Raw genomic sequence first — 23,098 nt, forward strand, 5'->3', positions numbered from 1 at the left:
CTATGTTAAATGTGTAAGTATTGAACTCTCAATGAAATATGAGACATTTTACCCAGTGACATTTGAAATGCATCTCATTGTAGGGGAAGCCTGTGGGTACACCAGATGCTGGTGCTTATTTCCGTGTGCTGGCAGAACATGGAGTGACTGCCTTGTTTACAGCGCCTACTGCAATCAGAGCAATCCGTCAACAGGACCCTGGGGCAGTCTTGGGGAAGCAGTACTCTCTGACAAGGTGAACTCAGAATGCGCAGGGCAAATTACATTAAAAGCTTCAATCAAAATGAATCACTGGATATTATATTTTTTACAGTACCGGGATATCTGTATGGGAAGAACCAGAAGATTCTGAGTATTATTAAGACTGACTATTCTAATTTTTTTTTTTTTATTCTAAATACACCTTTGAAAGAGTTGGAATTTTAAAGACACCAAGTTTTTTTTTTTTTTTAATACAGTATCAAGTTTATTTCTGTTTAAAACTTGCCAAAATATTTCTTTTTTTTTTAATGATGCTGCTCATATTATTCTTAAAGTAAAATGCTATGACTTTAAACATATATGCATATATGTAGTAGCATCTGTCTTTTGAAAATAGAATAGGTTAAGGGGAAGGAAAGCATATTCCATTTAAAGGATACAGATAAAGCTTAAAAATCATAGTCCAAATTACATTTGTTCAAAGAGTGGAGGAAATTATTTTTCTTTTGTTTTGTAATAGTATGTTCTGAATGGTTTAGACATTTTTGTTGTGGTTTATTGACATCCATTTTAGTTTGATGATATGTATAGCCAAACATAATTACAGCAATTTGTATCTTCAAGGCAGTTTCCAAGTGTCAATTCTTATTGAACTTCTTTAAAATAGGTCACAGTTATCATACAAATGAGAAATTTTGTGGTTTCTCCAAGTGGAAAAGTGGTTTGAATTAAGTCAAAAGGCTAGAGTATTTGAATTTTATGCTTCTGTGACCCAGAAAGAGCTAAAATAAATAATATACACGAAATTGCAGCTGTAAGCAGCAAGAAGCTTTCAATTTGGGCAAGGTCAGTCAGTATATTTGTTTGTGTCTTTGTTTTTCCTTTTATTTGTTTTAAGAAAAAAGTAGATCTAGATTTACATAAAATTTTATTTATAATCTAGAGATTGCACTCTTTTTAATTCTTTTTTATTATTGTGCTTTAAGTGAAAGTTTACAAATCAAGCCAGCCTCTCATATGAAAATTTATATATACCTTGCTATATACTTCTAGTTGTTCTCCCCCTAGTGAGACAGCACACTCCTTCTCTCCACCTTGTATTCCCATGTCCATTCAGCCAGCTTCTGTCCCGCTCTGCCCTCTCATCTCCCCTTGAGACAGGAGTTGCCCACATAGTCTCATGTGTCTACTTGAGCCAAGAAGCCCACTCCTCACCAGTATCATTTTTTATCTTACAGTCTAGTCCGATCCCTGTCCAGAGAGTTGGCTTTGGGAATAGTTCCAGGCTTGGGCTAATAGAAGGTCTGGGGACCATGACCTCCGGGGTCCTTCTAGACTCAGTGAGACCATTAAGTCTGGTCTTTTGTGAGAATTTGAAGTCTGCATCCCACTGCTCTCCTGCTCCATCAGGGATTATCTGTTGTGTTACCTGTCAGGGCAGTAAAGACTTCACTCTTATTAAAATAAAAGGATGCTCATAAAATGGGTCTTCTGTTATTTCTATCCATCCTCTATTTGTTCTTCACTTACTACATTTCCATTTAGTTTCCTTTATTTCAGCCCAAAACCAAAAAAAAAAAAAAAAACCCACTGCTGTCGAGTCGATTCCGACTCATAGCGACCCTATAGGACAGAGTAGAACTGCCCCATAGAGTTTCCAAGGAGTGTCTGGCGGACTTGAACAGCCGACCTTTTGGTTAGCAGCTGTAGCAATTAACCAGTATGCCACCAGGGTTTCCTAAAGGATAAAAAAATAAATTTGAGTAAAACCTTCTTAGGATATGAACGATCTTTGTGCTTTAAGACAGTTCCAAGAGTTTTGAAGAAACAGTGAATATAGTTCTTTGCAGTATCTCTTAACTGATAAATGCACCCTGATTGCAGGGTATGAAGTTGTGTGACCGGCAAGCTAAGGTCTTGCTTTTGCTGCATCATTTTCTCTTCCCATTTGTACAGGAGTTTTAATGCTATCCTCTGCTGTGCAGGCAGAAACTATTTCTTGTTCACCTAGTGTACAAAGCATCAAACAATACCGACTGCCTACTAAATCATTACTCTTTTCAAACAAGTATATGTAGACATGAACTATGAAGAGAAATTGCAGAAAATTCTACTTGATCATGACTCTCGTCTCTAGGCATCATGAATAACAAAGTTATTCACGATGATATGCATATCTGGTTCTTACAGATATTTAAGAATATAGATTCTACAAACACCCTCAACCTCTTCAAATTATTACAATTAAAAAATGCAAACACTTACTGATCATCTACTATGTGCCAGGCACTCTTCTCAACAATTCAAATTTATTATATCCATCAGTCATCACAACAATCCTATAAGGTAGGAATTGTAATTATTCTTATTTTATAAAATAGTAAACTTAGGATCAATTTAAGTAACTCTTTCAAAATAAGCTAACTCAGGCAATCGGAATAGGGTTCATTGAACTTGTACTTTTCCTGTAATAGGTAAATTAGGAAGCTGAGTCTTGACCCAAGTATTTTGTCATTTATGGAATAAAAGCAGCTTTTCATGTTTTTTGTTTATTATTTGAATACTGTTAATGAACTCTTTTAATAGAATTTACCTTGTGGACTAAGATAATGTCAGGAGCACAAGTGACCTCAAAAATCAAACTGTCTTATGAAAAAGGAAACTAAAGCCAAAAACCAAACTCGTTGCCATCGAGTCGATTCCGACTCATAGCGACCCTACTGGACAGAGTAGAACTCTCCTATAGGGTTTGCAAGGATTGGCTGGTGGATTCAAATTGCTGATCTTTTGGTTAGCAGCCAAACTCTTAACCACTGTGCCACCAGGAGTCCAAACAAGGAAATCCAAACAATTTGAATAACTTTATCAAGATAATACATTGGGCTAAAGAAAGAATATAGACCAGAATTCAAGTTTCTTCATACACCTATACCTTTAAATTCATGTATATTTTGCATTGATTTCCCAAGTTGAAATTCACTAGATATTACAATTGCTGGCTTATGGTTTATTCCCAGACTTTGTGTCTCTATTATTCTTTTGTAGAACATTTTAGATGATGAACCTTTTAAAAATGTGTTAATTATACATCTTATTAAAAATTGTTTTAGGATAAAGTTGGATATTTGCAGAATTTTCAAAACAAATTTAAGAGAATACTCCAAAATAGGTAACTAAATAGAACTCCAAACTCCTTTTAAGATAGTCCTTTAGAGGATAAAATAGTACTTTAGAGGACTGTTGTTGTTGTTAGGTGTCCTTGAGTCAGTTCCGACTCATAGAGACCCTATGCACAACAGAACGAAACACTGCCTGGTCCTGAGCCATCCTTGTAATCGTTGTTATGCTTGAGCCCATTGTTGCAGCCACTGTGTCAACCCACCTCATTGAGGGTCTTCCTCTTTTCTGCTGAGCCTGTACTTTGCCAAGCATGATGTCCTTCTCCAGAGACTGATCCCTCCTGACAACATGTCCAAAGTATGCATGCATCCTTACTTCTAAGGAACATTCTGGTTGTATTTCTTCCAAGACAGATTTATTCGTTCTTCTGGCAGTCCATGGTATATTCAATATACTTTGCCAACAGCACAATTCACAGGCATCAATTCTTCTTCGGTCTTCCTTATTCATTGTCCAGCTTTCACATGCATATCATGTGAGAAAATACCATGGCTTGGGTCAGGTGCACCTTAGTCTTCAAGGTGACATCTTTGCTCTTCAAAACTTTAAAGAGGTCCTTTGCAGCAGATTTGCCCAATGCAATGCGTCTTTTGATTTCTTGACTGCTGCTTCCATGGCTGTTGATCGTGGATCCAAGTAAAATGAAATCCTTGACAACTTCTATCTTTTCTCCGTTTATCATGATGTTGCTCACTGGTCCAGTTGTGAGGATTTTTGTGTTCTTTATGCTGAGGTGCAGTATATACTGAAGGCTGTGGTCTTTGATCTTCATTAGTAAGTGCTTCAAGTCCTGTTCACTTTCAGCAAGCAAGGTTGTGTCACTCTGCATAACACAGGTTTTTTATGAGCCTTTCACCCGGTCCTGATGCCCTGTTCTTCTTCATATAGTCCAGCTTCTTGGATTATTTGCTCAGCATACAGATTGAATAGGTATGGTGAAAGAATACAACCTTGGCACACACCTTTTCTGACTTCAAACCAATCAGTATCCCCTTGTTCTGTCTGAACAACTGCCTCTTGATCTATGTAAAGGTTCCTCATGAGCACAATTAAGTGTTCTGGAATTCCCATTCTTCGCCATGTTATCCATAATTTGTTATGATCCTCACAGTCGAATGCCTTTGCATAGTCAATAAAACGCAGGTAAACATCGTTTTGGTATTCTCTGCTTTCAGCCAGGATCCATCTGACATCAGCAATGACATCCCTGGTTCTACGTCCTCTTCTGAAACCATCCTGAATTTCTGGCAGTTCCCTGTTGAAATACTGCTGCAGCGGTTTTTGAATGATCTTCAGCAAAATTTTACTTGCGTGTGATATTAATGATATTGCTCTGTAGAATCTGAAAAAGTAGCTTAGAAGTTATCTACTGAAATTCTCTTATTTTACAGATGAGAAAACTTTGTCACAGAGAAGTGAAATGACATTCCTGGGGTTACAAAGTTACTCCTGGGAAAAGGTGGGACTAGGTAATGAGGTGGGGTAGTTAAATTCTCACTCTGAAGTTAGACTCACCGGATTAAAATCCCCCATTTATTACTTTGTAACCTTAATAAAAAAAAAAAAAAATTAACCTTAATAAAGTTACAGAGCTCCTCTGTTCTCTTGAATGTAAATTAAATAGTTTTTAATTTACATTCATGACTGACATTGGCCTCTAATTTTCCTTCCTTGTACTATTTTGGTTTTGGTTTCAAGGTTATTTTGGACTCAAAATGAGCTAAAGAGTGTCCTACCCCCATCGCTCCCCAATATTATCTGGAAAAGTTTGTGTAAGATTGATTTTATTTAAAAAAAAAAATAAAGTTTTAAGGTAGTCGCAGATGAATCCATCTGGGCCCTAGGTTTTCATTGTGGGAGGGTTTTAAATTATGGATTCAATTTCTTGTGGTTCATACTGCTTCTTAAATTTGTGTTTTGATGTCTTTAATTAGTTTTCAAAAATTATATCTATAAATATTACTTCCACCTTATTTTTGCTTCTTAGGCTTTGCCACTGTAACAGCCATATGTTATTTTATTATTATTATTTTTTACCATGTCACCTATAGCTCTTTTGCTCTGTTTTGTGTTTTCTCCTTTTATCATTTGAATTTCAGATTGATTATTTTCTTCTAAACTATAGTTTGGTTTTCAAATCCTTTTGTCAGTTGTATGTAACCTTTCATTGAGTTTTTTTTTTTTTCCTTAGTTCAAGGATTTGAATTTCATCCTTTGTAATAACTTCTAGTTCTCTGCTCAGATTCTTCTTGTATTTCGTGAACGTACTCATCACAGTCATTTTAAAGTCTATGTCTGATAATAAGAATATCTAGTTTCTTTACATTTAAAAAATGAGTTCTAGTAGGGAGCAAGTAAAAGACAATACAATGAAGGAAAGGTAGTTATAACCACAAGAACATTGATGGCAAAATAAAGATGGTCTTTCATGTGAACTACAAGTTGATGAGGCGTCACTGAAAATAATCTATTTTTATTTAAACACTGTTAGAAGTGAAGAGTAATTTTTGCTTGTTTGGTAGTTTATGAAACTTGAAAGAAATGCTCATTTTAATTTTGTTCTCCTCCTACTTTATTGCCAGAATATTCTTCATCAGAATTTGTTTGCAACTTTTTATCCATTTCCATGTAGCTTACTTCCTATTTTGCATTAAAATTAATTGGCCAACGTTAATATTTTTCTGTTTCTCTTTTGCTTAGTTTTCAGCTTCATTTGAGTCTTGAGTTGTTTCTAATTTTATGTAAAATTTGGGAAAGGTGTATAGGTGTCATTCCTATTAATCACCACTGCTCCTCTATTTTTTCTACTCTGAATATTGTATATCGTCATTTTGTTTATGGTTTTAGTTTTATAGATTTGGGAGCAGATTGGTCTTTCCATGTGTGTTACTGTCATCAGAGCATTACCCATACATTTAATTATTCTTACTGATAATCTCTACCTCCTGTCTGTCTGTTTGCTGTACTGTGATGGCTTGCATGTTTCTATGATGCTGGAAGCTATGCCACTGGTATTCAAATACCAACAGGGTCATCTATGGTGGACAGGTGTCAACAGAGCTTCCAGTGCAAGACAGACTATGGAGAAAGGCCTGGTGATCTGCTTCCAAATATTAGCCATTGAAAACTTGTGGATCACAACAGATTATTGTTTGATGTAGTGCTTGAAGACGAGCCCCCAAGTTTGGAAGACACTGAAAATGCACAGTGGCTGTAACAACGGACCCCAACATGCCAATGGTTCTGAGACAGGACAAGATGAGGCAACATTTCATTTTGTTGTACATAGGGTTGCCACAAGTTGTATCCTACTCAGCAGCTAACAAAAACAATAATATTCAGGATAACATTTTCTAATAGAACTGAGCTCTACAATATGATAGCTATTAGCCACATGTGACTACTGAACTTTTGACGTAGAGGTAGTGCTACTGAGAAACTGAATTTCTAACTTTTTAAGTTTTAACTACTTTAAATAGCCACATGTGGGTAGTAGTTACCATATTCTACAATGCAAGTCTGGGACATATGTAGTTAACTTAGATAAATTTCCCTTCCAGAAAACTCAAATTATAGTACAAAAATGGCTAATTGTAACTTTTATAAAACATATTTTTAAACAAATAGGTATTTTTGAATTTTTCAGCTTGAAACATTTATCCTTTTGTTTAATAAAGTAATGACAGTGTCATTAAGAGAAAATTAACTGTTGAAAATGTTACTTTCCTTTTTTTGAAAGCCACTAAACTTCATTTAAAAAATAAGAAAGCCAAATCATACCTAACATATCTTTAAATTATAGAACTTATACTAAAATTTCTTTTAAGTAATCATCAAAACCAAACCTATTGCCGTAAAGTCAATTCCAACTCAGCGACCCTATGGGACAGAGTAGAACTCCCCCATAGGGTTTCCACGGACTGCCTGGTGTATTTGAACTGCCCACCTTTTGCTTAGCAGCCGAAGCTCTTAACCAGTACGCCACTAGGGTTTCCCAGTAATCATCATGGCTATGAAAATATCAAATCATAAGGCATATTCTACCATGAGGAAACAGAGTTTACTGATTGATTAAAATGTTTCTTACATGATTTTAAATAATTTCATTAGTCACTTCTTATTCCTAAATCTTACTTATATTTATGTTTAGTTCATTAATATTAAAAAATTTGCAGTCTGTAACTGAAGAAAATAACAAAAACTTTTGGGCAGTTTTTTGGAGGAGTTTTAATAGAAAAATGAATATATAGTTTCTAGTCACCACTCATCTGTCAGTTTGTCATACTGTGGTGGCTTGTGTGTTGCTATGATGCTGGAAATTATGTCACCAGTATTTCAAATACGAACAGGATCACCCATGGTGGACAGATTTCAGCACAGCTTCCAGAAAAAGACTAGGAAGAAGGAGTTGAGATCTACTTCTAAAAAAAATGGCCAGTGAAACCTTATGAATAGCATTGGAACATTTTCTTATATAATGGCAGAAGATGAGCACCTCAGGTTGAAAGACACTTAAAATACGACTGGGGAAGAGCCGCCTTCTCAAAGTAGATTTGACCTTAATGAAATGGATGGAGCCAAGCTTTTGGGACCTTCATTTGCTGATGTGGCACAACTCAAAATGAGAAGAAATAGCTGCAAACATTCATTAAAAATCAGAATGTGGGATGTATGAAGTATGACTCTATGAAAGTTGAAAGTCATCAAAAATGAAATGGAATGCATAAACATTGATATCCTAGGGATTAGCTAGCTGAAATGAACTGATATTGGCCATTTTGAATCAGACAATCCTATGGTCCACTATGCCAGGAATGACAAATTGAAGAGGAACGGTGTCACATTCATCATTAAAAAGAACATTTCAAGGTCTATCCTGAAATACAATGCTGTCAGTGATAGGATAATATACATATGCCTACAAGGAAGACCAGTTAATAAGTTAATTTACGCACCAACCACTAGCACCAAAGATGAGGAAATTGAAGATTTTTTTTATCAACTTCTGCAGTCTGAAATTGATCAAACATGCAATCAAGATATATTGATAATTCCTGGTTATTGGAACGGGAAAGTTGAAAGCAAAAAAGAAGGATCAGTATTTGAAAAATATGGCCTTGGTGACAGTCATGATGCCAGGGATTACATTATAGAAATTTGCAAGACCAACAACTTATTCATTGAAAACAACTTTTTTGACAACATAAATGACAACTATACATGTGGACCTGGCCAGACAGAATACACAGGAATCAAATCAACTACGTATGTGGAAATAGACTATGGAGAAATTCAGTATTATCAGTCAGAACAAGCTCAGGGGCCAACTGCGAACAGACCATCAATTGCTCATATGCGAGTTCAAGTTGAAACTGAAGAAAATTAAAAGTCCATGAGAGCTAAAGTAAAACCTTGAGTATATCCCATCTGAATTTAGAGTACATCTCAAAAATACATCTGATGCATTGAACACTAATGACTGAAGACCAGAGGAGTTATGGGAGGACATCATACTCATGTATGTTTCTTCATAGAAAGCAAAAGGTCATTAAAAAGACAAAAAAGAACAAAATGGTTGTCAGAAGAGACTCTGAAACTTGATCTCGACATAGAAAGGCTAAAGCAAATAGAAAAAAAAAAAATGATGAAGTAAAGGAGCTGACCAGATTTCAATGAGCAGCTCAAGAAGACAAAGTTTTATAATGACATATGTAAAAACATGGAGTTAGAAAACCAAAAGGGAAGAACATGTTTGGCAGAAAGAACTGAAGAAAAAATTCAAGCCTTGAGTTGCAATATTGAAGGATTCTATTATAGGCAAAATGGAGAAGAAAATTGAATATACCATAGACTGCCAAAAGAAAGAACAAATCTGTCTTAGAGGAAGTACAGCCAGAATGCTCCTTAGAAGCAAGGATGGCAGGACTTCACCTCACATATTTTCGATATTTTATAAGGAGGGTCCAGTCCTTGGAGAAGGACATCATGCTTGGTAAAGTAGAGAAAAAGAGGAAGACCCTCAACAAGATGGACTAACACAGTGGCTGCAACAATGGGCTGAAGCATAACAATGATTGTGAGGATGATGCAGAACCGGGCAGTGTTTTGTTCTGTTGTGCATAGAGTTGCTATAAGATCGAACTGACTTGATGGGACCTAACAACAACAGACAAATGGGGAAAAATACTTAATGACACAAGAAGCATAAAAAAAAGATGTAAGATGGAATCACAAATTCACTATACAAAAAGGAATTGTTCCACTTTTAACCATTTCAGGAGGTAGCATGTGATCAAGAACGAAGGATATTGAAGGAGGAAGTCTTAGGCTCCAGGAGTTGAAAGATTACCAATTGAGATGTTTCAACAAAGGGATGCAATGCTGGAAGAGCTCACTTATCTATGCCAAGAAATTTGGAAGGTAGCAATCTAGCCCACCGACTGGAAGAGATCCATATTTGTGTCCATTTTAAAGAAATGTGATCCAAAAGAATGTGGAAATTATCAAACAATATGATTAATATTGCATGCAAGTAAAATTTTTCTAAAGATCATTCAAAAGCAGCTGCAGCAGTACCTCGACAGGGAAATGCCAGAAATTCAAGCCAGATTCAGAAGAGTAAGTGGAATGAGGGATATCATTGCTAATGTCAGATGGATCTTGGCTGAAAGCAGAGAGTACTAGAGAGATGTTTACTTGTGTTTTATTGACTATGCAAGGACATTTGACTGTGTGGATCATAATAAATTATGGATAACTTGGAGAATGTGAATTCAAGAACACTTAATTTTGCGCATAGGGAGCCTGTACATAGGCTAAGAGGCATTGTTCGAATAGAACAAGAGGATCCTGCATGGTTTAAAATCAGGAAAAGTGCATCAGGTTTATATTCTTTCACCATATTTATTCAATCTGTATGCTGGGCAAATAGTAGGAGAAGCTGGACTACATGAGGAAGAGCATGGCATCAGTATTGCAGGAAGACTTCAACAACCTGCAGATGACACAGCCTTGCTTGCTGAAAACAAAGATGACTTGAAGTACTTACTAATGAAGATCGAAAACCACAGCCTTCAGTATGCATTACCCTCAACATAAAGCAGACAAAAATCCTCACAACTGGGCCAATAAGCAACATCATGATAAATGGAGAAAAGATTAAAGTTGTCAAGGATTTCACTTTACTTGGATCTACAATCAATTCCCATGGAAGTAGCAGTCAAGAAATCAAAGGACAACTACCTTGGGCAAATCTACTGCAAAAGGCCTATTTAAAGTGTTAAAAAGAACAAAGATGTCACTTTGAGGACTAAGGTGCACGGGACCCAAGCCATGGTGTTTTCAGTCCCCTCATATGCATATGAAAGCTGGACGATGAATCATGAATACCTAAGAAGAATTGATGCATTTGAATTATGTTGTTGGTGAGGAATATCAAATATACCATGGACTGCCAGAAGAATTAACAAATCTGCCTTGGAAGAAGTATAGCCAGAATGCTCCCTAGAAGCAAGAATTGCAAGACTTTTTATGTCATGTACTTCAGTTATGTTATCAGGAGGGACCAGTCCCTGGAGAATGATATCATGCTTGGTAATGTAGAGGATCAAAGAAAAAGAGGAAGACCCTCAACGAGATGTATTGATGCATTGGCTGCAACAATGGGCTCAAACATAGCAAAGATTGTTATCAAGAGGGATTTTGATCTTCATCAGTAAGTACTTCAAGTCCCCTTCACTCCCAGCAAGGAAGGTTGTGTCATCTGCCATGTAGCTGTCTTCCAAATTTGCTGGCATAAATGGGTGAGCGCTTACAGCATTGCATCCCTTTGTTGAAACATTGCAATCGTTATTCCATCAGTTCCCGAAGGCTTATTTTTCACCAGTGCCTTCAGTGCAGAACTTCTTCCTTCAGCACCATTGGTTCCTGCTCATATGGTACCTTCTGAAATGGTCGAACATCGACCAATTCTTTTTGGTATAGTGACTCTGTGTATTCCTTCTATCTTCTTTTGATGCTTCCTGAGTCGTTTAATATTTTCCCCACAGAATCCTTTAATATTGCACCTCGATGCTTGAATTTTTTCTTCAGTTCTTTCAGCTTGAAAAATGCCAAGCGTGTTCTTTCCTTTTGGTTTTCTAACTCCAGGTCTTTGTATGTTTCATTATACTACCTTACTTTGTCTTCTCAGGTTGCACTTTGAAATCATCAGCTGTTTTATTTCATTGATTCCTGCACTTGCTTTAACTACTTTATGTTCAAGAGCAAGTTTCAGAGTCTCTTCTGACATCCATTTTTGTTTTTTCTTTCTTTTTGATAACCTTTTTCTTTCTTCATGTATGATTTCCCTGATATCATTCCACAATTTATGGGTCATTAGTGTTCAGTGTGTCAAATCATTCTTCAGATAATCTCTAAATTTAGGTGGAATATACTCAAGATCATGCTTTGGCTTTCATGGACTTGTTTTAATGTTTATCAGCTTCAGCTTGAACTTGCGTATGAGCAATTGTTTGTTCTGTAGTCATCCCCTGGGCTTGTTCTGACTTATGATATCGACCTTCTCCATGGCCTCTTTCCACAGATGTAGTCAATGTGTATTCTACCTGGTAAGGTCCCTGTGTATAGTTGCTATTCATATTGTTGAAAAAGGTATTTACAATGAATACATTGTTGATCTTTCAAAATTCTGTCATGAGATCTCCAGTGTCATTTCTATCACCAAGGCCATATTTTCCTACTAGTGATTATTCTTTGTTTCCCATTTTCACATTTACCAAGAATCACCGGTAGTTATCAATTCATCTTGATTGCATATTTGATGAATTTCAAACTGCAGAAGTTGGAAAATATCTTCAATTACTTCTTCTTTGGCCTTAGTGGTTCGTGTGTAACCACTATTTATAGAAAAATTAAATAATAAATATTCTTAGCTGCACATAATGGCATCCGTGTGCTGCACATGAACATACACTGACCCAGATTAAAAGAAATTATTGACATAACTTTTTGGTGAGGAATTGTGTATGAGGTAATAAATAAAAATTTTTGTTCACCCACGCCAGTGTAAGAATCCTGCTGTTCCTTCAGAAAGTCATCTTCTGCCTCTGCATTGCCCAGTATGCTAATCATTAGCCACATGTGGGTTCTGAGCACTTGAAATGTGGTGTATCCAAGCTACTACTTAGTTAAAAAAAAAAAAAAAAAAGAATATAAAAAATCTCATTAACAATTTTATATTGATTACATGTTAAAATTACACTATTTTTGGGTATATTTGGTTTAACAAAATATATTACTAAAACTAATTTAAATTATTCCATATCAACAATTTCTACATGTACAAGTTAGGAAGATTGATTACATTCTTCAAGTTGTACCATCATTTTCCAAGCCATTCCACCATCATTAGCATAAACTCAAAATCCCAAAGCAAAAATTCCCCATTTCCACCTCCTTAGTTTTCCCACCTCTCATAACCACTAATCATCTTTGGTTTTTATACATTTGCTTATTTCATTCATATAAATTGGATCATACAATATTTGTTGTTGCTTTCGAGGTTCATCCATGTTGTGGCATGCCTCAGAACTTCACTTCTCTTTATGGCTGAGTAGTATTCCATTGTGTGTAGATACCACATTTTGTTCATCCATTCATCTGGTTATGAACATTTCATTTGTTTCCACCTTTCTGACTATTGTGAAAAGGGCTACAACGAACATTGGTGTACCAAATATTTTTAAACTACATATATTCCATGTGTGGCTCACATTATATTTAAATTAGACAATACTGGTCTAACTAATCCTCATGGATCCAACTGCATAATTGAAAAAAAAAAGATATTGTGATAAAAGTTTTATTCTCTATCATTATATTAGCAGATGGTGATGCTTTTTCTCAAAAACAAACAAAAAAAACCAGTGAGCAGTAACACAACAATGAGTGTTTCACAGATATTTGAGACCCTAGGTATAAGTAGCCTCATCCATAGATGCAAACAGCTATGAACAATTTCAAGTGTTAACACTTCAATTGTAGACATTATTTAGAAGTGATTTATTTATACTTGGGAATTAATTAACACATAGCTTGTTTTGCATCCAAGAATTTCAGTTAAATAATTTAACTCTATTTTTTCCTATTGAGTTTTTACAAGAAAACATTTTTTTTTGTACTACACTATTGAGGTCAAACTTTTGGTGGCATAATTATCTATAAAAGCTGAGAATGCTAAAGGTTGATAACGTTAAAAAACTTGATAATCCTGTGCAGTCGAATAGCCCATCTTCCGAAGAGTATGCCATCTATTTGTAACACCTTCTCTCTTTCCTTTTCAGAGCTGCTTTCAGTAACTTGAGCCTACTGTTCACCAATTTCCTCTCTACTCTTGACTGCCACAATCTTTGAGTGATTTTTATTGTCTTAAGGATGATCCTTCTTTCAACACACTTATTTTCACCAGTGCCTTTCAATGTTAGGTTCTATCAGCTATCGCAAACGCTGCCATACCTCAGAACAGACACATTTCTAAGCTTATTGATTTTGAAATTGTCCTCTTTCACAATTATACCCTGTTACTAAGATTCTAGAGTTACTTCACTCTCACTGAATTTTTTGTTGTTGTTGTTCTGTGACTTCTAGTCTCTTGCCTCAGTATTGTTCCTGATATTTTCTTCCATTCTGGTTATTCCTACTTTGCCCCCATTCCCCAATAATGCCCTTGGACAGTCTGGACTCCCCAATCAGCACTTGCAGTATTTGATTTGCCATTCCTTTTTTTCTTTTCTATACTACCAACTGGCCTATCCAAGTTTAGCTTCCTAGCTTACCAAAAGAACCTCTAAAAGCCTGGGTAAGTGCTCTTCAGACTATTCATTTTTATGTTATGTTCTTTAGATTTCCAAAAATAGGCATTCCACAATTTTTCTGTCTTCAATATTTCTACAAATTTTCACATTCTTGAAAGATAACATGCTTCTTCTTTTACTTAAGAAGAATTGAACTGGCTTAAGTTTTGCCTACTCTCCACCTCTTTATCTTTCTGAGACTCTAACCAACAAAACCAAACCCATTGCTGTCGAGTCAATTCCGACTCATAGCGACCCTGTAGGACAGAGTAGAACTGGCCCATAGAGTTTCCAAGGAGTGCCTGGTGGATTCAAACTGCTGACTCTTTGGTTACCAGCCGTAGCACTTAACCACTACACCACCAGGGTTTCCTCTGAGACTCTAGAAACTTTAAGATGCCTAAAAGTCCCAAGTATTTTGACTGGATTGGTATTGAGGTCATGAAGATGAATTCTCTTAAGGTGTTCCTATTCCAATGTAGTAAATTGACAAAAAAACACACAAATAATTACAGAATGAGGTACATGTTTACAGCAGAAATAGGAACTGAATTCTGTTAGAGCATAAAGGTGGGGATCTTTGAATCTCCATGAACTTCATGAGATGATATGGTAAATTAAGGGAATGGTAAAAAATTTTGTATGGCTGAATCACAAAGTTTAGGATGAGTTAGGCAGGTTTTTCTTTGTTTGATTTTTTTTTTTTTGTTCTCTTTGATGATAATGAATTGATTCCTTATATACACATCCCTTTTTTGAAAGACAGGCCATGGGGCATTGAGAATGGAGGGGAAATAACCATTTACTAATTAATCCCCAATGCTGTCAGCACAAGTCCATTTCCCTCTTTTCATCTTGTGTCATGGTACTCCCTACTAAAGGCGATTGTCTTTCATCTCTTAGTACCCTTTTATTTTCTTCTTTTATAAGAAACTTTTTGATCTGGAAGGCCACAGTGACAATGACATTTATTTTTTAAAACAGCTGTCTTTCCTACGTATGCTCTGGGAAAAGGGGAAATATGTGCTCGAAATCAGGGTAATCCTTGCCAGGGGAAGTCAGGAGAGGGAGCAAAGTCATCATATTCATGGGCATTTTTTGCCTTAGCTGATATTTGTGAGTGTATTTTTGTGTATAGCCTTATGTAAAGTACAGCAGCCAAATCTGGAGCTAAAATTAACCAGGATATTGTCAAGGAGGAAAAGGCTTTTTATTTCCAATTTTTAGATAACAAAAATATGTAATAATGTGACGTATATTACAAAGATAATCTCAATTGCTTTTCTCAACATTGAGAAACTGTAGAAACTACTGTAAATTCTACTTTTGAAATATCTCACTTGGATGCTGTGATTGCATTTCAGTACACTTTGGTTTAAAGCAAATGATGCCTGCCACCATTCCATGGTATGATACGTGGGTAATATGGCTGCTATCCTCAGACATAATTAATATGGTTAGATTCCACAGTGTTTGAAAAGTTCTGATAAAATTATTGAGATTTATTTTCAAAGAATAATTTGAATTTACTCTCCCTATTATGTTCAGGTTCAAAACATTATTTGTAGCTGGCGAGCGCTGTGATGTGGAGACCCTGGAATGGTCCAAAGAGGTCTTCAGAGTGCCTGTCCTAGACCATTGGTGGCAAACTGGTGAGAGTTTTCAAGTCCATACATAAATATTGCAGAAATGCTTTTCAAATACACTGCAAGGATTGGGGAAATCATAAACCATGCATGACCACCAGGCGCAAAATGAGGTGTTTGGGTGCTTCCAATCTCAGAATTGAAATGGTTCTGGTTTCAGAATAAATAAATAATCCTTTCATTGTCCTATTGTTAATAACATCTTCATAAGTGACATTGATGCCACCATTCTCTTGGTTCCTAGGTATAAAGCACTGAAGATCTATTTTACTGTCCTCTTCTCTGTTTCCTATACCCAGTAAGTCACAAAATCTTAGATTTTCTTATGAAGTGTCTGTTGGATTCATTCCACCTTCAGCACTCATACTGCCTTTGAGCTGTGGCAGCCGCATTATCATCTGCCCTGATTTAAAGTAGCCTCATCACTCATCTCTGTTCCCTGTGTTCCAATGCACTCTGCACACTGCTCCCAGACTGTTAGTTAAGCACTGTTTCTCTCATACGATTTTCTGAAATTCTCTGACTTGTTTCTTGTGTGCTATAAAGTCAAATTTCCTTTGCTTAATACTCAAGACAAGGAATTGATTTTTTCCAAAACACTTATTATCATATATGTAAGCTATTTGCTTATGTATTTTGTTTATTGTATGTATGTCTCCCATGAGCAGGCATGGGATTTTGTCCCTTTCGTTCACCACTCCATCATGAATACTTAGAACAAATCCTGGCACATAACAGACTTCCAGTAAACGTTTGTGAAAATATGGATAATTTAATTCAGGGTCCTATATAATCTGTACTTGGCCTGATTTCAGGCTGTCACTGTTTTTACCTTCTCTACCTTTGTAGAGCCTATATAGTTCAATTCTCATTTCATATTATTTCACCTTTAGAAAGCTCTCTCTGATGACTACAAAATCCTGTAATGATCCACGATTGTTCTCTAAATTTGCATAGCACATATGCAGAAACATATGTTCACAGAATTTATTTTATATTTATTTTTCTGTATATTTCTGGGTATGTATATATATGCACTGCACATACATAAACATATGTATAAACATATGTATAGCTGTATGTTAACACACATACATATATAAATGCACATAGTTGTGTTACTCTCTAGCTATTTTTGAATATATCATCTTGGCTTTCCTTTTTCTTTACATTAAAGACTCCTTATCTTCTATTTCTTTGGGTCTTCTACATTAAGGTAGACATTCAACATGTGTTAAATAAAATACGTACTGAGTTTGCTTGATGGTTTTCTGCCAAACAGCTGTTTATAATGTCAAAACCTACTTCAGAAATTGGACCTGGATAGTCAAAACATTTCAACTTTGAATTATTAGAGAAGATATTTTTTCAAGAGTTATTTACTTTAAAATATTTTTTAAGTAAAACATAAACCATGTAAAACAAATTTTCATATTAAGTGGATAGAATATAACTTTCAATACAAAATAAAATACTATCTGCTGCTTCTTTAGAGAGATGACCGTGCATGTATGTGTGAAAGTAAGCGGATCACCTGGAACCTGTTTTCCTCCTCACTGCATATAGGGATTTTGTTGGGCTTTCTGTTTTCCGTTTTGACCTACACAAAGTAGCTATGCATTATGGGAGTCATGTAGTATTCATAATGTACATATTTCAGTTGAATCCTTTGCAGTTCACAGAATTAGATCAACCCTTTTATATTAGGCTTTCATTTATCCTGTTTTCTGAGCAGCTGGGACAGAGTACCAAATTTGGATTAGGTTTGATTTAAAAAAATGATTATGATCTAGAGGGTCAAATGAGTGACTAAACTGAAGTTAGATCTTTTAGAACTTTTCGATTTTGAGAAATTCTACCTTTTACATTCTCTTCTTGGAGCTTGCTCTTTGGAAAAGCATGTTTTCTATCTCTTGCAATATGAAATGCAAAATGAGGGATCAGAGAAGACATGTCTTAAGTAAGATGAAAATCAGAAAAAGGCTTTCTATTCTCTCTGTTTTGATTTGCAAAGGGAAAATTTTCCTATCTACCTAAATTCAGATTTGTAATTGTTTAGGAACAATTTTAAACAAGACTGGATTTGAGGGAAGAGCAATGCTATGTATAGAAATAAGTGAAAACAAACAAGAAATTATTTCCTCTACAAGAAGACTGTTTATACAATTCATGCCCTCCTTACTATCTAGGAAAGTTATAACTGTTATTTTCCTGGGCATAAAGACAAAATATTTCTCTCATCCTTTAAGGTGATTTTCTTTACCTGGTCAAATGGAAGAGTTGCTTCCCATATACAAACTACTTTACACAATTGTCTTCAGAAGAGTTTTGTTTTTTTCCCCTTAAAGGTAACTGTGCCAAAGCCTGTTGAGGGGAAACAACATATTCATAAATAAAATTATGACTCATTTAATTTTTCTGATACATATCTTTGTATATAAGAGCCTGTGCAGATGTATGTAGTTAGTGCATTTGGGTTTACAGAAAAGCTCAGGAACAAGCATATGAGGTCTCTTGTGGGCACTGAGTTTCACGTGAATTTGCTATTTTTCTTTAATGTATTGTTCAGAGGGAATTAATAGCTGTGTTATGTCAGTGTGTTGTCAATTTAATCAAGTTTGAAAGGCTGCTCATTACTGCAGAAAGCAGTGGATTTCTACTAATAAAATGACTGATTCTTTCTGTATATCCCCAACTTCAATTTTACAGCATTTGGTACACTGCCCAATGAAAGTACACAAATCCATTCATACATACAGATAGGTATATAGGTAGGTAGATAGGTAGACAGACAGACAGATAGATAAACTACTTTGTACAAGAATTTCATCTTAGGGGACACAAATATCTGCTACTAACAAAAAACCTACTTAAAATCTGTTGATTTGGATGGAACAAATGATTCATTGTCTCAAGGTTGTATGTTGAATTAAGTAATTGTAAAATAATACTGAAGTTCAGCATTTGCAGTGATATAAAATTAATGTTAAATCACCAGGCAAAAAAGATAAGAACTTTTACAGATTATTATTAACCTGTATAAAAGGAAAAAATCTGGTATTTCTAGCATAGTCATGAATTTCCTAATATTTTGCATATCAAATGGATTGAGGTATACTTCCCTAAGAGGTACGCAAGTAAAAACTTGATTTTGGCCAAAGGAATACATTTATTTCAAATTTCAAGTTTTCTGTAAGGATCCCTTTCTTGTTATTGACTTGGAAATAGATTTTTTTTACAATACTGCATTTTTATGAGCCTTACATACAAAGTATATTTTATTAATTTACATTCTGGTTACATTAAAATATGTGTTCAAACGAGCAGTTTAGAAACTGATGTATAATTTGAATATAAAAAAAAAATTTTTTATGGGAAGGCGTATATTAAGTAGCTAAAATATATAAGTAAGAATTGATTAGATCCTTTGCCTTGGGTTATAAGAAGACACTCTACAGTCAATCCATTTATATCATTACCATGGTATTTTTGTTATTAGTTGTAATAACAACAATACATTTCTCATGACTAACATCCCATTTTAGTCCATTAATATCAATGCCCTTTGATGTCTGATTTAATAATATATAAGATTCTCGACTGAGAGCTAATATGTGGGAAATCCAAGAACAAATCAGCACCCTTTGAGTAGAAGAATTTTAATAAAAAATTGTCATTACTTTGGCTTCGGATTGCTACTGGATTTGGATTGTAATAATGTAAACCTTTAATATTCTTACAAAGGAAATTGATCTTGCTAAGTTTAGAAAGGAGGGTTGTACCTATTTGATTCATAAGCCAAACTGGTATTTACCCAGATGTGTTATCTTCATTGTAATTTATTCATAAGACACTCGAAAATATCTAGATTATTGACCGAATTTTTCATTTTCTTTTTTTTACATAGAGATAGAGATGCAGAGGTCTTATCATCCTGATTAAAAAGGGAAAATTAAGAGAACAGATAAAATGTTTCATTAAGATATGGTTATTCACATGCAAAATAAAATAAATAGCAGAACCTCAGTTGTACAGTGCCCAGTTAAAACACTGTGTTGTTATGGATCATCTTTAGTACTAAGAAGAACTTTTCTAGAAATGAGTCAGTAAATACAATTTTAGAAGGAAATAAATAACTAGCAGTGTGGTGCTGGTGGCCTTTGCGGGAACTTTTTGTTCCTGATTTAAGATGACTATAAAGGATTTTTTTTTTGAGAGTAAATGAACTAGTACAAAAAAAAAAAAATTCTTAATTTCATGGACTAACTATTAAAACCTAAAACGTAATAGACCATATTTCATTTTAAGGTTTCTTCCTTTCCCCCTCCTTTCTGCCTCCTGCCTTCTTTCCTTTTATATTTCCTATAAGATATGGTAGTGGTTTAGAAACGATTGTCACAAAACACCTTGGCATCTCAAATTTTAATATTATTTATTTCCAAGAAGAAACACTTTATTAGTTCACTATCAGTTAAAGACAATGGATGCCAACCTAGATAAACCAAAACCAAACACACTGCCCTGGTGTCCATCCCAACTCATAGCAAACCTGTGGGACAAAGTAGAACTACCCTATAGGGTTTCCAAGGAGCAGCTGGGGAATTCGAACTACTGACCTTTTGGTTAGCGGCTGAGCTAACTGTGCCACGGGGACTGCCAAAGCTAGAATGGTGTTGTTAGGTGCCATTGAGTTGATTCTAACTCCTGGCGACCCTGTGTACAACAGAAGGAAACACTGCTAGAATAGTGCTCTATAACTCTGTACACTAGACCCGTTCTTCCTACTGATGTTTATGTACAGTTATCTTACTTTGCTATATTTTCCCAGATGCCCTCTGTTCCTAGCATTTACTGTTACTTCCTCTTCTTACTTCAGAATACCTCCCTAGGATTAGATTACTCAAGTTGCACAATGGCATTTATAAGGAATAGCCTGATGACGTGTATAGATGAACAGAATGCTGGCAGGACTTAATCTGTATGGCTTCCATCAGAAGGTACAGAGTCTAGATACACAGACACAACTAAGGTCCTGTTTCAAGTATGAAACAGTCATGATTTGAGGATTTGACAAGTAAGGTAGCGTCTAAGCCACTTCTATTCTGGATCATCCTTTTCCTTTTTTACTTTTGTAGTCTCAGATGTTCCACTTTCATGTATTAGAATTGATATAGCAGAGAGATTTCAATCTGTAAGTCTCCAATTTTAGTCTGCACCCGGGAATTTTCTTCATCTCTGGAATTCAACAGTGGAGGCTTTATGATTCTTGTTACTTTAATCCCCCCTTAAAAAAAAAGTTACAACTATATGCCAGATGTATAACTTTCTTCCAACTTAAAGCTACTTATCTTGTGATGAATGCAAAATCTTTGTGTATTTTACTGCAGAATAACTTAGGGATAAGGCATAAGTGGCTGTATATGGGTGACATGGCAATGAAGAAAGTACCTTCTAGGCAGCTGTCATGGGTTGAACTTTGTCCCCCCAAAATATGTATCAACTTGGTTAGGCCATGATTCCCAGTATTGTGTGGTTGTCCTCCATTTTGTGATTATAATTTTATGTTAAAGAGGATTAGGGTGGAATTGTAACACCCTTACTAAGGTCACATCCCTAATCCAATGTAAAGGGAGTTTCCCTGGATTGTGGCCTGTACCAGCTTTTCTCTTACAAGAGATAAAAGGAAAGGGAGGCAAGGAGAATGGGGACTTCATATCACCAAGAATGCAATGCCAGAAGGAGAGCACATCCTTTGGACCTGGGGTTCATGTGCAGAGAATCTCCTAGACCAGGGGAAGACTGATGAGAAGGACCTTCCTCCAGAGCTGACAGAGAGAGAAAGCTGATGCTTGAATTTGGACTTCTAGCCTACCAGACTGTGAGAAAATAAATTTCTCTTTGTTAAAGCCGTCCACTTGCGGTATTTCTGTTATAGCAGCCCTGATGACTAAGACAGAATTTGGTAGTGAAAGTGGTGCACCATCCCTCGAGGTGATCAGCCAGCAACCTGGTGGCAAGTTGATTACACTGGACCACTTCCATCGTGGAGAGGGCAGCGTTTTGTCCTTAATGGAATAGACACTTACTCTGTATGTGGATTTGCCTTCTCTGCATGCCATGATTCTGCCAAAACTACCATCCGTGTACTTATAGAATCCCTCATCCACCGTCATGCTTTCCCACACATCATTGCCTCTGATCAAGGGACTCACTTCACATCAAATGAAGTGCGGCAGTGGGCCCATGCTCATGGAATCCACTGGTCTTACCATGTTTCCCATCATCCTGAAGCAGCTGGCTTGAGAGAAAGATGGAATGGCCTCCTAAAGACACAATTACGCCACCAGCTAGGTGGCAATACCTTGCAGGGTTGGGGCATTGTTCTCCAGGTGATTGTATATGGCTTAAACTACTGCCCAATATGTGGTGCTATTTCTCCCATAGCCAGGATGCATGGGTCCAGGAATCAAGGAGTGGAAATGGGAGTGGCACCACTCACTATTACCCCTAGTGATCCACTTGCAAGATTTTTGCTTCCTGTCCCCAAGACCTTATGCTCTGCAGTTCTAGAGGTCTTAGTTCCCAAGGGAGGAATGTTCCCACCTGGAGACACATCACTAATTCCACTGAACTGGAAGCTAAGAATGCCACCTGGCCACTTTGGGCTTCTTATGCCTCTGAATCAACAGACAAAGAAGGGAGCTACCATACTGGCTGGTGTGATCGATCCTGATTACCAAGAGGAAATTGAATTGATGTTACATAATGGAGGTAAAGAAGAGTATCTCTGGAATGCAGGAGATCCCTTAGGGCGTCTCTTAGTACTACCATCTCCTGTGATTAAAGTCAGTGGAAAAACTACAGCAACCCAATTCTGACATGACCACTAATGGCTCAGACCCTTCAGGAATGAAGGTTTGGGTCGCCCCACCAGGCAAAGAACCACGACCAGCTGAGGTGCTTGCTGAGGGCAAAGGGAATACCGAATGGGTGGTGGAAGAAGGTAATTCTAAATACCAGTTATGGCCACATGACCAGTTCCAGAGATGAGCACTATAATTGTTATGAGTATTCCTGTTTTGTATGTGTGCATCAGATAGTTTTGTGTTCTTCATTTACAAAATATAAGATGTAAATATGGCTAGAGTGTTTTTGGTTGTACATGTGTTAGTTGTATCATGTTAGGCACAAGTATGACTTTGTAATTGTCTTTATTCA

At 36.1% G+C, this 23,098-nt stretch overlaps 1 protein-coding gene across 3 annotated transcripts in view; it reads left to right on the forward strand.

Annotated features, from left to right (window-relative positions):
* The window catches only part of ACSS3 (acyl-CoA synthetase short chain family member 3), a 175,969-nt gene that overhangs the window by 103,056 nt on the left and 49,815 nt on the right, over window positions 1-23,098 (forward strand). For all 3 annotated transcript variants that reach the window (XM_049883956.1, XM_049883957.1, XM_049883958.1), the window contains 2 exons: window positions 84-235; window positions 15,783-15,886. In XM_049883956.1, the coding sequence (XP_049739913.1) occupies window positions 84-235; window positions 15,783-15,886 (256 nt within the window). The remainder of the gene's footprint in view (window positions 1-83; window positions 236-15,782; window positions 15,887-23,098) is intronic.

The sequence above is a fragment of the Elephas maximus genome, chromosome 4, assembly GCF_024166365.1.
Source record: "Elephas maximus indicus isolate mEleMax1 chromosome 4, mEleMax1 primary haplotype, whole genome shotgun sequence".
NCBI lineage: Eukaryota > Metazoa > Chordata > Mammalia > Proboscidea > Elephantidae > Elephas > Elephas maximus.